The sequence below is a fragment of the Spermophilus citellus genome (assembly GCF_964194105.1).
Source record: "Spermophilus citellus genome assembly, chromosome: 4".
Classification (NCBI taxonomy): domain Eukaryota; kingdom Metazoa; phylum Chordata; class Mammalia; order Rodentia; family Sciuridae; genus Spermophilus; species Spermophilus citellus.
Genome location: NC_138185.1, coordinates 69,271,048 through 69,287,262, shown reverse-complemented (window position 1 = coordinate 69,287,262; position 16,215 = coordinate 69,271,048). Strand labels below are relative to the sequence as shown.

The 16,215-nt window shown below is 36.8% G+C and overlaps 1 protein-coding gene across 3 annotated transcripts in view; it reads right to left on the bottom strand.

The window, feature by feature from the left end:
• Positions 1-16,215, bottom strand: part of PDE8A (phosphodiesterase 8A) — a 154,855-nt gene that overhangs the window by 69,151 nt on the left and 69,489 nt on the right. For all 3 annotated transcript variants that reach the window (XM_081293005.1, XM_081293004.1, XM_081293006.1), the window contains 2 exons: positions 5,346-5,402; positions 3,631-3,821 (listed from right to left, as the gene is read on the bottom strand). In XM_081293005.1, the coding sequence (XP_081149131.1) occupies positions 3,631-3,821; positions 5,346-5,402 (248 nt within the window). The remainder of the gene's footprint in view (positions 1-3,630; positions 3,822-5,345; positions 5,403-16,215) is intronic.

Below are 16,215 nucleotides of genomic sequence, written 5' to 3'. Positions count from 1 at the left end.
CATCATAGAGGCTATCTATGCTAAGCCCCAGGCCAACATCATTCTAAATGGAGAAAAAATTGAAGACATTCCCTCTAAAAACTGGAACAAGACAGGGATGCCCTCTTTCACCACTGCTATTTAACATAGTTCTTGAAACACTGGACAGAGCAATTAGACGAAACAAATTAAAGGATACATATAGGAAAAGAAGAACTCAAATTGGCACTATTTGCTGATGATATGATTCTATACCTAGAAGACCCTAAAAGTTCCACCAGAAAACTTCTAGAACCAGTAAATGAATTCAGCAAAGTAGCAGGATATAAAATCAACACCCATAAATCAATGGCATTTCTGTATCAGTGACAAATTCTCAGAAAGGGAAACGAGGAAAACTATCCCATTCTCAATAGCCTCAAAAAAAAAATAAAATACTTGGAAATCAACTTAACAAAAGAGGTGAAAGATCTATATAATGAAAATTATGGAATCATAAAGAAAGAAGTCAAAGAAGACCTTAGAAGATAGAAAGATCTACCTTGCTCTTGGATAGGCAGAATTAATATTATCAAAATGACCATACTTCCAAAAGCACTATACAGATTTAATGCAATCCTGATCAAAATTCCAATGCCATTCCTCATAGAAAGAGAAAAAGCAATCATGAAACTCATCTGGAAAAATAAGAGTCCCAGAATAGCTAAAGCAACCCTTAGCAGGAAGAGTGAAGCAGGTGGCATCACTACATGAGACCTTAAACTATACTACAAGAGCAATAATAACAAAAACAGCATGGTACTGGCACCAAAACAGACTGGTAGACCAATGGTACAGAATAGAGGACACAGAGACTAACCCACAAAAATACAATTACCTTATATTAGACAAAGGTGTCAAAAACACGCATTGGAGTTTTTGACACGCAAAGGTGTCAAAAACACGCATTCAACAAATGGTGCTGGGAAAACTGGAAATCCATGTGCAACAAAATGAAATTAAATCCCTATCTCTCACCATGCACAAAACTCAACTCAAAATGGATCAAGGACTTAGGAATAAAACTAGAAACTTTGAGTCTAATAAAAGAAAAAGTAGGCCCTAATCTCCATCATGTGGGATTAGGCCCCAGCTTCCTTAATAAGAAGAAGTAATACCAATACTCTCCAATTTATCCTGTGGCACAAGAATTAAAATCAAGAATCAATAAATGGGATGGACTCAAACTAAGTTTCTTCTCAGCAAAAGAAACAATCTGTGAGGTGAATAGAGAGCCTACATCTTGGGAGCAAATCTCTACTTCTCACACATCAGATAGAGCACTAATCTCTAGGGTACATAAAGAACTCAAAGGTAGCAGAATACAACAGTTACTAATATGGCATTATGTAAAAATGTGTATGTGTAACCGATGTGATTCTGCAATTTGTATTTGGGGTAAAAATGGGAGTTCATAACCCACTTGAATCTAATGTATGAAATATGATATGTCAAGAGCTTTGTAATGTTTTGAACAACCAATAACAACAACAAAAAAAAAACACACACACAAAAAGCTAAGCACCGGGGCTGAGGCTGGGGCTCAGCGGTGGAGCACTCGCCTAGCATGTGAGGGGAGCTGGGTTCAATCCTCAGCACCACACAAAAATAAATAAAATAAAGGTATTGTGTCCAACTACAACAACAACAACAAAAAGCTAAGCACCATAAAAACAAATAACCCAATCAATAAGTGGGCCAAGGATCTGAAGAGACACTTCTCAGAAAATGATATACAATCAATCAATATATGAAAAAATGTTCATCATCTCTAGCAATTAGAGAAATGCAAATCAAAACCACTCTAAAATTTCATCTCACTCAGGTCAGAATGGCAGCTATTATGAAGACAACAATAAATGTTGGTGAGGATGTGGGGAAAAAAGTACATTCATACACTGCTGGTGGGACTGCAAATTGGTGCAGCCAATCTGGAAAGCAGTATGGAGATTTCTTGGAAAATTGGGAATGAAACCACCATTTGACCCAACTATCTGTCTCCTCAGTCTATACTCAAAGGACTTAAAAACAGCATACTACAGGGACACAGCCACATCAATGTTTATAGCAGCACAATTCATAATAACTAAACTGTGAAATCAACCTAGATACCCTTCAATAGATGAATATATAAAAAAGATGGAATATTACTCAGCAATAAAAGAGAATAAAATCATGGCATCTGCAGGTAAATTGATGGCACTGGAGGAGATAATGCTAAGTGCAGTTAGCCAATCCCAAAAAACAAATGCTGAATGTTTTTTTGATATAAGGAGGCTGATTCATAGTGGGATAGGGAGAGGGAGCTTGGGAGGAATAGACGAACTCTAGATAGGGCAGAGGGGTTGGAGGGGAAGGAAGGTGACATGGGGTTATAAATGATGGTGGAATGTGATGATCATTATTATCCAAAGTACAGGTATGAAGACACAAATTGGTGTGAATATACTTTGTATACAATCAGAGATATGAAAAATTGTGCTCTATATGTGTAATAAGAATTGTAATGCATTCCACTTTTTTGTATTTTGTATTTCTTATTTTGTATAAATAACAACAAAAAAAAGAATGCTGAAAAAAATAATTTACAGCTGAGATAAAACATCTCCAGAGAAGGCAGAGTTACCCAGCCCAGCAGGTGGACAGGGGAAAAGCTGAGCTAGGACGTTTACTTTCCTCTGCCCAGGCCAGAGCTTTCTCTATTTCCCTTGGTGACTGGCCATACAAGATGTCAAACAGTTCTGGACTATAGTGATAATGGCTTGCTGCAGAGTCAATTGGCAAGGAATATAGGCAACACTTCAGCTACTAGATCAAGGTCAGAGAGGAAACTACAAATACAAACATGCTAGGGTGAAAGCCACCTGGTCTTACTATCAGAAATGTGGGTTCTTGCCACCAAGAAAGCAAGCACATGCAGAAATAACTAGGTACCCCCGCAAACAACCTTTTGATATGATGCTATTTGTCATGTCAATTTTTAACTCTTTATATCTGGCTTAAATCTTTTTTTATCAAAAGTCAAGATTTTAAATATCCTAACTATGTTATATAATTAAATAAATATCCTATAACTATGGTATATAGTACATTATACTAAAGTCATGATTTGTCTTTCCCCTATTAAATAAAATGGGTAGTTTACTTCACTTTGCATCTATCAGCAGCAAAAAAAATTTTCTTTAATTTTAAAGAAGCACTTTTTTAGATTTATGCCTGCAACCCAAAGTTCTCTCATGATATTAATATTGTTGCATGCATTATAAATGAAGCACATTTCTCTAATATTACAAAACAATTCTGAATTTTTTTAACTTAAAAAACAATCTGGAAAATTATTATAATTTTTGTCACAGTAACATGCAGTTGATAACTATGCTTAATTAAACACTGAGTTTCATCTTAACCCTTAATGGTTCTCATTCACATTTTTTAAAACTTTTTAAAACAAAGCAAAGCCACACAAAACAAAAGAGATTAGTCTAAGAAATAATGAGGTTCTAATGTCTTGCTTACTTTCCATTGAGAGACTGAACTCAACTCAATATTTCTAGGAGACACTTTTTGTTACAAATGCCAGTGGGATTATTTAGGCTTGAGTCCTGCGCTTACCTGCACAATGCCTCTGCATCCAGCTGACGGGGATTTCTGTGATCTATGATGATGATGTCATGATGTTTGTCCAGGAAACAGTCAAGGACTGCTTGTGCCTCTTTGGTTACTGTACACTTAAACCCTGCTTTTTCACATGCCCTGCAGAATCCCTTACACTGGTTATCTTCTTTGGTAAACACTAAAAGTACCTGAATCAAAAAGAGCACATACACATTTTTTTTCAGAGATGTTTTTAGAATTGTTATTTATTAATTATGATTTCCCAACTCTTTTCAGGCAAGGTCACACAAGAACATAATCATCAAATTCAAATCCTTCTTCTATCCATAACTCACAGCATTCTCATTCAGTTCCCCGAATCAGTGTTATTATCTATCTACTCTTAGTCTAGAAGTTCAAGTGCCTGGCTCATATACTTATTTCTTTTACTAATAAACCCACTGGCAGAACTCAACAAAGACTTAATAGAGCATTTTATATTGAAACTGAATCAATTAAAATACACAATATTTATTTAGTAAACAGAAACTTGATGGAGTATGCCTCTGATGACAAATGCTAATATTTCAGTGAAACTATAGAAACACTTAATTATTTCAATATTGTATTTAAAAGTTTTGACACGGAATTTTATATAGTTCCTTCAAGGTTAAAAAAAATCACTCTGATTGTAAAAGTAACAATAGGTAGACTGAAATATTACATTTCAAAGCCTACCACTTAAGTGACAAAGGAACAATACCAGGTGTGATAGGCTACATCTGTGTGGACGATAGGAAAAGAGCTGGCTATGCTAGCTCCAGCCCCAGATCTGGGAGGCCTGGATCTACTACCACTTCCCTCTCCATCCAGGGCCCAACCAGAGCTGGCTCATGAACCAGAACATAGCTCCCTCTCTTCAGAGCCAGACTCATTAATGTGGTAACAGTAATGGGTCAGGTGGAGATGGAGCAGCCATTATAAATGTTCATCTCCCTAGGAGGGGATGCCTGCCTGCTATGGACTGTTTCTTCAAAGACTTCAAAGCTAACAGAAACACTCTTCCCCACGGTTTACTTCCTTCAAGTATACCCACAGCACAAATACCACGAATGCAAGGAACTAAGAGCATATACTTCCACCAGCCCTTTCCATATTTCTAAAAATGTAACAGTGAACATGTGTTTGCATGTGTGCAGGGAGCCCCAAATAATCTGGTTAAATTTTAATGGAATACTTTGTTTCCTGCTTATGATTAAACAAATGATAGATATTGCTAAACCAACTTAATGTGGACTGCAGGCACATCTGTATCCCTAAATATCTCAATGTGCATTTCTAAGGATGGTCTCTTATATAAGTATAGTATTGTTGTCAAGGCCAGGAAATTTAATATTGATCCAATATTGCTATCTAACAGAGAAGACTTTATATTTTATACTGTTCTTGTTTTGTTTTATTTTTGTTTTGTACTAGGGATTGAACCCAGGGGCACTTAACCACTTCCCCAGTCCTTTTTATACTTTTTAAATTTTGACACAGAATCTCACTAAGTTGCTTAGGGCCTTGCTAAATTGCTAAAACTGGCTTTGAACACATGATCTGCCTGCCTCAGCCTCCCAAATTGATGAGATTACAGATGTATACCACCACACCTGGCTATATTTTAAATATATAACTTTATTTTTTAATGAAAGTCAACATGTGAAAATCACAGCATGGCTCATTAGTACCTGAAGTTGATCTTGATGAAATCTCATGGGGCCAAATTGTACATCAGCCACTGCTCCCTGTAAGAAAGAGATTTGCTGTTTAACAAGGGAGAATCTTGCTTAAATTTTCTGTTTAATCAGTGCTACAGATGAAAGTAAAATGTCTACTCTAGAAAACAATTACATAAAGTAGATAGACAAATGTTCATCTCCCTAAAGATGAATTAAGAAAATTCCTAAGGATTTCCTTATAGCCCCCAGGAAAAACTGGAGCAGGAAAGGAGAAATAAAATTAATCTGATCTTGGTGCTACCTTTTACAGTGTGCAACTTTAGGTGAATTACTCAACCATTCTCAGTCTTGATTTCTTGTTTGTAAAGATCAAATGACATTACAATATAAAGAGCCCCCCCACCCAAATAGTAGACACCAAATAAACCTGGTTCCCTCGATGCCTATTTCTGCCTTTCTCCTGATAGCAATGAAATCTTATATCCAAAGGGGCATATGAATAATGCAATCCAGCAGTCAAAACCACAGAATATCAAAGAAACCTCTGAGAAATAGTTGATGCTTTGTTTTACAGAGACGGGTAATAGCACTTGACAATAAGTGTTTATCCATATAAGAATTTATCATTAAAACATACCATGACATACCCAACCCCAGAGAGCAGCCATAAACCAAATCAGGGATTGCCTGTTCTAGTCACTGTGCTTAGGACTGAACATGTTATTTCACTAAATTATCTCAGCAACATGGTGATCCGAGGTTCCAAGTATTTTGCTTAGGACCATACAGCTAGAAAGTGGTATTGCTGGGATTCTAATCCAGGTCTATTTAGTTCCATACCCTGTGCTGCAAAGTTAGGGCTACCAGAAGGTTTGAGCAACTTGTTCTCTGTATAAAGGAGCCCAAGAGAAGGAAAAGGAAACCCAGTACCAGGTGATGAACTCTGGCACTGAGATTCTGACATGGGAGCAGTCACACTTTGCAATCTACATGTATTGAAAGGAACCTTATCCTAGTCCTCTGGTGATGGTAGGTTTCACACCCAGAGCAGCAACCAAAGAACTGGATCTATAAGAAACTTCCTATAAAACATTTCCTACTTGACTACCAACTCCTATCTCCCCCTGCAAACAGTAAGCTATAGTAAGCACATGTAACAAAACTCTAGGTGATAAAGGGAACCATGAGAAGCTGATGTTTACTAATCTCCTAATTATGGGCCCCTGGCTAATTTCTGATTTTTCCTTGTAATAATTTTGTCTTTCAAAAGGCATAAAAAAGGGGCTAGAGTTGTAGCTCAGTGGTAGAGTGCCTGCCTCACACATCTGAGGCACTGAGTTTGATCCTCAGCATCACATAAAAATAAACAAATAAATAAAAATATTGTGTTCATCCACAACTAAAAAAAATGTTTTTTTTTAAAAAGGCATAAAAATGGGGCTGCAGTTGTGGCTCAGTGGTAGAGTGCTCACCTAGTATGCATAAGGCACTGGGTTCAATCCTCAGCACCACATAAATATAAAATAAAGATATTGTGTCAATCTAAAACTAAAAAAAAAAAAAAGGCATAAAAAGAATGAGGGTCTCTGCTGTTTCAGATCTAAGACTAGGAGAAGATTCTTTGGAAAGGAGGCAGAGTAAGGAAAACAGACAGCTAGAGGCACTGCACATCCTCTTGGGCTATGGAACTACTATCCAGGCTCACAAAATAGAATTTCTGAAAGAGAAGATGGTCTAAGAGCCTGGAGGAGTCTAAAAAGAACTAGATAGAAGATGGAGGAATCTCCAATCTCTGTCCTAGTAGAATGTGTCTGTTTGGGGAACTCTTGGACTTGCAAATTCCATAAGAAGCTTAGATAGTAAATTGAGATTAATTTCAGGCAATGTTAGCTCTTAGTCCATTGCAGCAGCCCAGCCCAACCTACAGGAGGCAGCTGTATATGTGTTTCCGAAACAACCTGAACACATATAGGAAAAAGGACTCCATTCTGCAAATTTCAGAGATCTGGGCTCTGCTCACTGAATGCTGCTTCTCATCAGATACAGTGGCCAAGAAGTGGACAGCAACAAAAACAATGTTGAGGGGTTAACATACAGCTATAAGCATTTACAGTGAAAATCAAACAAGAAGGCTGGGGGTATGCCTAGCATGCTCAAATCCCTGAGCTCAATCCGCAGTACCAAAAAATAATAAAATTAAAAATTAAAAACAATCAGTCAAGATCACAAATTATCAAATTAACTTTACAATTTAAGGAAATAGAAAAAGAACAAACTAAACCCAAATCTAGCAGGAGGAAGGAAATAATAAAGATTAACAGCAGAGATAAATGCAAAAGAGAATATACAAATAACAGAAAAATCAATGAAACCAAAAGTTCTTAGGAAAAAAACAGTAAGTTAAAAAAACTTTTAACTAGGTGGAAATAAAGAGATTAGACTCAAATTTCTAAAAATCACAAATGAAAGTGGGGACATTGCTACCAATTCCATAGAAATAATATTTATAGGGGTCCTATGAACAACTGCATACCAACAAGTTGGATAACATGGATAAAATGGACAAATTACTAGAAATACAAAACTTGTCAAGATTAAATCACAAAAAAATAGAGAATCCGGATAGATCTAAAACTAGCAAAAAGAGTCAGTCAGTAATATTAATAATAATAATAAACCCCATGACAGAAGAGCCCTGGATCTGATGGCTTCATGGGCAAGTTCTATTAAATATTTAATTCTAATCCTTCTCAAATTTTTTCCAACAATTGAAGAGAAGGGAACACCTCCCTACTTATTTTATAAGTCCAGTGTTACTCTGATATCAAGACTAAACAAAGACACTAAGAAAACTATAGATCAATATCCTTTAAGAAAATGGATGCAAAAACTTTCAATAAATGCTAGCAAATGGAATTCAGCAACACACTAAAAAGATAACATATGACCAAATGATGATGGTCATGGTGTATAATGCAAGAATATTCAACAACCAAGGCACAAGATAGGGAGGAGAGGCCCGTCCGCCACATGCAGCCCAGAGACTTGGAGGAGAGGCCTGTCCCGGGCCCAGAGACACGTGGTGAGTCACCCCGCACTGGGGTTCCTTATTCACCAAAGCATGGCTCCACAGCCCAACAGCAGGGTACATATAGGCTTGAGGCTGCCACCACCACAAAATTGGGATATCACCACTTGTATCAAGGGACAACAATAAGGACCTGGTAAGACATCATCAAGGTTCCTGTGGCCTGGCTGCACCACGGGTATCCCTACTAGGGGTGCTAACAGTTATCCTATTGCTGAGGTAACAGGGAGTCTTGCATGGGGTTGCCTATCTCTTGTTTCTCCTACTAACAGACAACTTCTTATGATTACCCTCTCACTAGTCATATAATCTAATACCTCCATATTCTAACATCCTACCTCATACACATCTCAGCCAACCCCCTAGGCCGCCTCCTACTATTAGGTTTGCATAATGGTTTACAGTTCTATTGACTATAAGGTAGAAGATAACTGAACTCATCATTTTTGATATTAGTGACAAAACTGTAAATGTAAAAATAGAAGCTAACCAATATATGGCTGCAATTGGGTACAATGAGTGCTGGAATACTGATTATCTCCCTTAAAAGGTATTGGTAATCTATAGTGACACTATAAGACAATAGGGCAGAAGCTGTCATACCTCAGATCTACACTGCAAGAGAGGAAGACTCTTAGACATCATGAAAAAACAAGGGAGGAAAGTGCCCCAAACAAACCAAAATACTACAATAGTATTGGCCAGGCTCATAAGATAGAATTTCTGAAAGAGAAGATGGTCTAAGAGCCCTGGAGGAGTTTAAAAAGAACTAGGTAGAAGATGGAGGAATCTCCAATCTCTGTCCTAGTAGAATGGTCTAATTCAACTGTTTGGGGAATTCTGGGGTCTATTAAAGACTTGCAACTTCCAGAAGAAGCTTAGATAGTAAATTGAGATTAATTTCAGGCATATTCATAGATAGCAAAGCAGGTGAACTGTCAGAGAAGGAGTTCAGAGTATATATAATTAAAATGATTTGGGAATTAAAGAACAACCTAAGTGAGCAGATAAAGGCAAAAATCGATCACTCCAACAAAGAGATAAGAGAGCAAGAGAGCAAATACAAGTTTCTAGAGACTACTTCAAGAAAGAGATAGAGATGCTGGGGGGTAAAAAACAAATAGAAATCCCTGAAATAAAAGAAACAATAAACCAATTAAAAAACTCAATAAATAGCATCCCCAACAGACTAGATCACTTGGAAGTCAGAACTTCAGACAATAAAGACAAAAATATACAATCTTGAAAATAAAGTTGACCACACAGTGAAGATAGTACGAAACCATAAAGAGAATATCCAAGAATTATAGAATACCATCAAAAGACCAAATTTAAAATTTATTGGGAATGCTGAATATGGCGGCGAAGGGAGTGCATCACCCCCATGTACCGTGTCACTGTGCGGGAGAATGACGAGTTAGAACCGCTAAAAGCTATCTTGTTAGGAATTTCCAGCAAAATTGGGGTGCTCCAAAGCCTAGAGGAAGGATTTTCATTGCACGAGGATCAGCTACGGGGGCTCAAACAATCAATCAACAAGTACATGAAAAAATGCTCACCATCTCTAGCAGTCAGAGAAATGCAAATCAAAACCACCCTAAGATACCATCTCACTCCAGTAATATTGGCAGCCATTATGAAGTCAAACAACAACAAGTGCTGGCGAGGATGTGGGGAAAAGGGTACACTTGTTCATTGTTGGTGGGACTGCAAATTGGTGCAGCCAATTTGGAAAGCACTATGGAGATTTCCTGGAAATCTGGGAATGGAACCACCATTTGACCCAGCTATTCCCCTTCTCGGTCTATTCCCTAAAGACCTAAAAAAGAGCATGCTACAGGGACACTGCTACATCGATGTTCATAGCAGCACAATTCATAATAGCAAGACTGTGGAACCAACCTAGATGCCCTTCAATAGACGAATGGATAAAAAAAAATGTGGCATTTATACACAACGGAGTATTACTCTGCATTAAAAAATGACAAAATCATAGAATTTGGAGGGAAATGGATGGCATTAGAGCCGATTATGCTAAGTGAACCTAGCCAATCCCTAAAAAACAAATGCCACATGTCTTCTTTGATATAAGGAGAGTAACTAAGAACAGAGTAGGGACGAAGAGTATGAGAAGAAGATTAACATTAAACAGGGATGAGAGGTGGGAGGGAAAGGGAGAGATAAGGGAAATTGCATGGAAATGGAAGGAGACCCTCAGGGTTATACAAAATTACATACAAGAGGAAGTGAGGGGAAAGGGAAAAATAATACAAGGGGGAGAAATGAATTACAGTAGAGGGGATAGAGAGAGAAGAGGGGAGGGGAAGGGAGGGGAGGGGGGATAGTAGAGGATAGGAAAGGCAGCAGAATACAACAGACAGTAGTATGGCAATATGTAAATCAATGGAAGTGTAACTGATGTGATTCTGCAATCTGTATACGGGGTAAAAATGGGAGTTCATAACCCACTTGAATCAAACTCTGAAATATGATATATCAAGAACGATGTAATGTTTTGAACAACCAACAATAAAAATTAAAATAAAATAAAATAAAATTTCTTGGGATAGAGGAAGGTTCAGAGATTCAAACCAAAGGAATGCACAATCTTTTCAATGAAATAATAGCAGAAAATTTCCCAAGCATGAAGAATGAACTGGAAAATCAAATACAAGAGGCCTACAGGACACCAAATGTACAAAATTACAACAGAGTTACATCAAGACACATTATAATGAAAATGCCCTGCATAGAGAATAAGGATAGAATTTTAAAGGCCGCAAGAGAAAAAGATCAGATTACCTATAATGGAAGACCAATTCAGATCTCAGTAAATTTTCCAACCCAAACTCTCAAAGCCAGGAAATCCAGGAACAACATATACCAAGCTCTAAAAGATAATGGATGCCAACCAAGAATCTTATATCCAGCAAAATTAAGCTTCACATTTGATGATGAACTAAAAAACCTTCCATGATAAACAAAAGCTAAAAGAATTTACAGCAAGAAAGCCTGCACTATAGAACATTCTTGGCAAAATATTCCACGAGGAGGAAATAAAAATCAATAATGAAAATCTGTAAAGAGAAGAACTACAATAAAGGAAAAGCCAACCAGAAGTTAAAAACCAAGTCAAGTTAAATATCAAAAATAAACAAAAATGACCTGTAATACAATTCATGTCTCTTTAACTTTTTGATAAATTTTTGCACATAAAAAGTTTAACTACAATATCATCTAATTTTTCAGGTTTTTGTTTATTTCATATTTTTTATTTTCCATTTATCTTCACAAAGTTATACAAATATGTTCTTAAAAAGTTTCAATATTTTATATGCTATATTTTAATATATAATTAATTTGGTATATGTATATACATTGCCTGTGATATGAGATGAGGTATATTTTACACTCTCTTATAATTTGAAATCCATTATTCAGGATTCAAGGATGAAAAAAGATCAATCAGAGTAAAAATTGTTTAATAAAGTATTTATAAAGGTAAGGGCAAGGTTGAGGGAAACCAACAAATTTTGTGAAGCACCTTTCCTTCTGTAAACCTGGAGAGGTAGGAAGTGAAATAAAATAGAGCCATCATGAAAACAGGAGAAGGTGACCTAATTGAAGTTATTCCCACCAAAATCATGTGGAAACCAACTGACATTCTAATAGAGTCTTATAGGGAGGAGGAATAAAACACCTCACTGAACTCAACAAGAAACCACGTAACAAAGGGACTTATCATGCAGCCTACAGCATATGTCTCAACAAAAGGTGAAAGATGGAGAAAGGAGCCAATATAGCAGCCATTGGTTACATGAGGCCACTGAGTATCTGAAATGAGTCTAGTCTGAATTGAGGTGTGCTATGTGTTAAATAGATATTAGATTCCAAAAAATTACTAGGACAAAGAAAATGGACATGAAATATCTTGCTAACAATTATTTTCTTTGCAAATTATGTTGGTAATCCATTGGGTTAAATGAAAATATATTAAAATTAATTACTCTATTTGTTTAAAAAAAGAAATAAAGAAGAACAAGGTAATATTCTGTATCTTTATGGTATATATCCATATATATGTTGTCATTTTTTATATTTGTGTTATCAAAATTCATATAACTATAGGGGCTGGGGTTGTGGCTCAGTGGTAGAGCGCTCACCTAGCATGCACAAGGCACTGGGTTCGATCCTCAGCACTACATAAATGGAAAATAAAGATATTGTGTCCACCTAAAACTTAAGAATAAATATTTTTTTAAAAAATTCATGTAACTATAATGAAAGCAGTTTTAAGAGGGAAATTCATCGCCTGGACACAATGAAAGCAGTTTTAAGAGGAAAATTCCTCAAAAAAAGGAAAAACCAAGAAATAAATGAGCTCACACTTCATCTCAAAGCCCTAGAAAAGGAAGAGCAAAACAACAGCAAATGCAGCAGATGGAAAGAAATAATTAAAATCAGAGCGGAAATCAACGAAATTGAAACAAAAGAAACTATTGAAAAAATTAACAAAACTAAAAGTTAGTTCTTCGAAAAAATAAACAGATTGACAGACCCTTAGCCATGCTAACGAAGAGAAGAAGAGAGAGAACTCAAATTACTAACATACAGGATGAAAAAGGCAATATCAAACAGATGCTACAGAAATACAGAAGACAATTAGAAATTATTTTGAAAACCTATATTCCAATAAAATAGAAGATAGTGAAGACATCGATAAATTTCTTAAGTCATATGATTTGCCCAGACTGAGTCAGGAGGATACACACAATTTGAACAGACCAGTATCAATGGATGAAATTGAAGAAGCCATCAAAAGACTACCAACCAAGAAAAGCCCAGGACCGGATGGGTATACAGCGGAGTTTTACAAAACCTTTAAAGATTAATTAATACCAATACTTTTCAAGTTATTTCAGGAAATAGAAAAAGAGGGAGCTCTTCCAAATTCATTCTATGAGGCCAACATCACCCTGATTCCGAAACCAGACAAAGACAACTCAAAGAAAGAAAACTACAGACCAATATCTCTGATGAACCTAGATGCGAAAATCTTCAATAAAATTCTGGCGAATCGGATACAAAGGCACATCAAAAAAATTGTGCACCATGATCAAGTAGGATTCATCCCTGGGATGCAAGGATGGTTCAATATACGGAAATCAATAAATGTTATCCACCACATCAATAGACTTAAAAATAAGAACCATATGATCATCTCGATAGAACCAGAAAAAGCATTCGACAAAGTACAGCATCACTTTATGTTCAAAACTCTAGAAAAAACTAGGGATAACAGGAACATACCTCAACATTGTAAAAGCAATCTATGCTAAGCCTCAGGCTAGCATAATTCTGAATGGAGAAAAATTGAAGGCATTCCCTCTAAAATCTGGAACAAGACAGGGATGCCCTCTCTCACCACTTCTATTCAATATAGTTCTCGAAACACTGGCCAGAGCAATTAGACAGACGAAAGAAATTAAATGCATAAAAATTGGAAAAGAAGAACTTAAATTATCACTATTTGCGGATGACATGATTCTATACCTAGAAGACCCAAAAGGGTCTACAAAAAAACTACTAAAACTAATAAATGAATTCAGCAAAGTGGCAGGATATAAAATCAACATGAATAAATCAAAGGCATTTCTGTATATCAGCAACAAAACTTCTGAAAAGGAAATGAGGAAAAACACTCCATTCACAATATCCTCAAAAAAAAATAAAATACTTGGGAATCAACCTAACAATAGAGGTGAAAGATTTATACAATGAAAACTACAGAACCCTATGGGGCTGGGGATGTGGCTCAAGCGGTAGCGCGCTCGCCTGGCATGCGTGCGGCCTGGGTTCGATCCTCAACACCACATACAAACAAAGATGTTGTGTCTGCCAAGAACTAAAAAATAAATAAATATTAAAAAAAAAAAGAAAACTACAGAACCCTAAAGAGAGAAGTAGAAGAAGATCTTAGAAGATGGAAAAATATACCCTGTTCATGGATAGGCAGAACTAACATCATCAAAATGGCGATATTACCAAAAGTTCTCTATAGGTTTAATGCAATGCCAATCAAAATCCCAACGGCATTGCTTGTAGAAATAGATAAAGCAATCATGAAATTCATATGGAAAAATAAAAGACCCAGAATAGCAAAAGCATTTCTAAGCAGGAAGTGTGAATCCGGCGGTATAGCGATACCAGATTTCAAACTATACTACAGAGCAATAGTAACAAAAACAGCATGGTACTGGTACCAAAACAGGCGGGTTGACCAATGGTACAGAATAGAGGATACAGAGACTAATCCACAAAGTTACAACTATCTTATATTTGATAAAGGGGCTAAAAGCATGCAATGGAGGAAGGATAGCATCTTCAACAAATGGTGTTGGGAAAACTGGAAATCCATATGCAACAAAATGAAACTGAATCCCCTCCTCTCACCATGCACAAAAGTTAACTCAAAATGGATCAAGGACCTTGATATCAAATCAGAGACTCTGCATCTGATAGAAGAAAAAGTTGGCTCCGATCTACGTACTGTGGGGTCGGGCTCCAAATTCCTTAATAGGACACCCATAGCACAAGAGTTAACAGCAAGAATCAACAAATGGGACTTACTTAAACTAAAAGGTTTTTTCACAGCAAGAGGAAACAATAAGAGAGGTAAATAGGGAGCCTACATCATGGGAACAAATTTTTACTCCTCACATTTCAGATAGAGCCCTAATATCCAGAGTATACAAAGAACTCAAAAAATTAGACAATAAGATAACAAATAACTCAATCAACAAATGGGCCAAGGACCTGAACAGACACTTCTCAGAGGAGGACATACAATCAATCAACAAGTACATGAAAAAATGCTCACCATCTCTAACAGTCAGAGAAATGCAAATCAAAACCACCCTAAGATACCATCTCACTCCAGTAAGATTGGCAGCCATTATGAAGTCAAACAACAACAAGTGCTGGAGAGGATGTGGGGAAAAGGGTACTCTTGTACATTGCTGGTGGGACTGCAAATTGGTGCAGCCAATTTGGAAAGCAGTATGGAGATTCCTGGGAAAGATGGGAATGGAACCACTATTTGACCCAGCTATTGCCCTTCTCGGACTATTCCCTGAAGACCTTAAAAGAGTGTACTACAGGGATACTGCCACATCGATGTTCACAGCAGCACAATTCACAATAGCTAGACTGTGGAACCAACCCAGATGCCCTTCAATGGATGAATGGATTAAAAAATGTGGCATCTATACACCATGGAGTATTATGTAGCACTAAAAAATGACAAAATCTTGGAATTTGCAGGGAAATGGATGGCATTAGAGCAGATTATGCTTAGTGAAGCTAGCCAATCCCTAAAAAACAAATACCAAATGTCTTCTTTGATATAATGAGAGCAACTAAGAATAGAGCAGGGAGGAAGAGCAAGAAGAAAAGATTAACATTTTACAGAGACATGAGGTGGGAGGGAAAGGGAGAGAAAAGGGGAATTGCATGGAAATGGAGAGAGACCCTCATTGTTATACAAAATTACATATAAGAGGTTGTGAGGGGAATGGGAAAATAAACAAGGAGAGAAATGAATTACAGTAGATGGGATAGAAAGAGAAGATGGGAGGGGAGGGGAGGGGGGATAGTAGAGGATAGGAAAGGTAGCAGAATACAACAGTTACTAGTATCGCATTATGTAAAAATGTGGATGTGTAACCGATGTGATTCTGCAATCTGTATTTGGGGTAAAAATGGGAGTTCATAACTCATTTGAAGCTAATG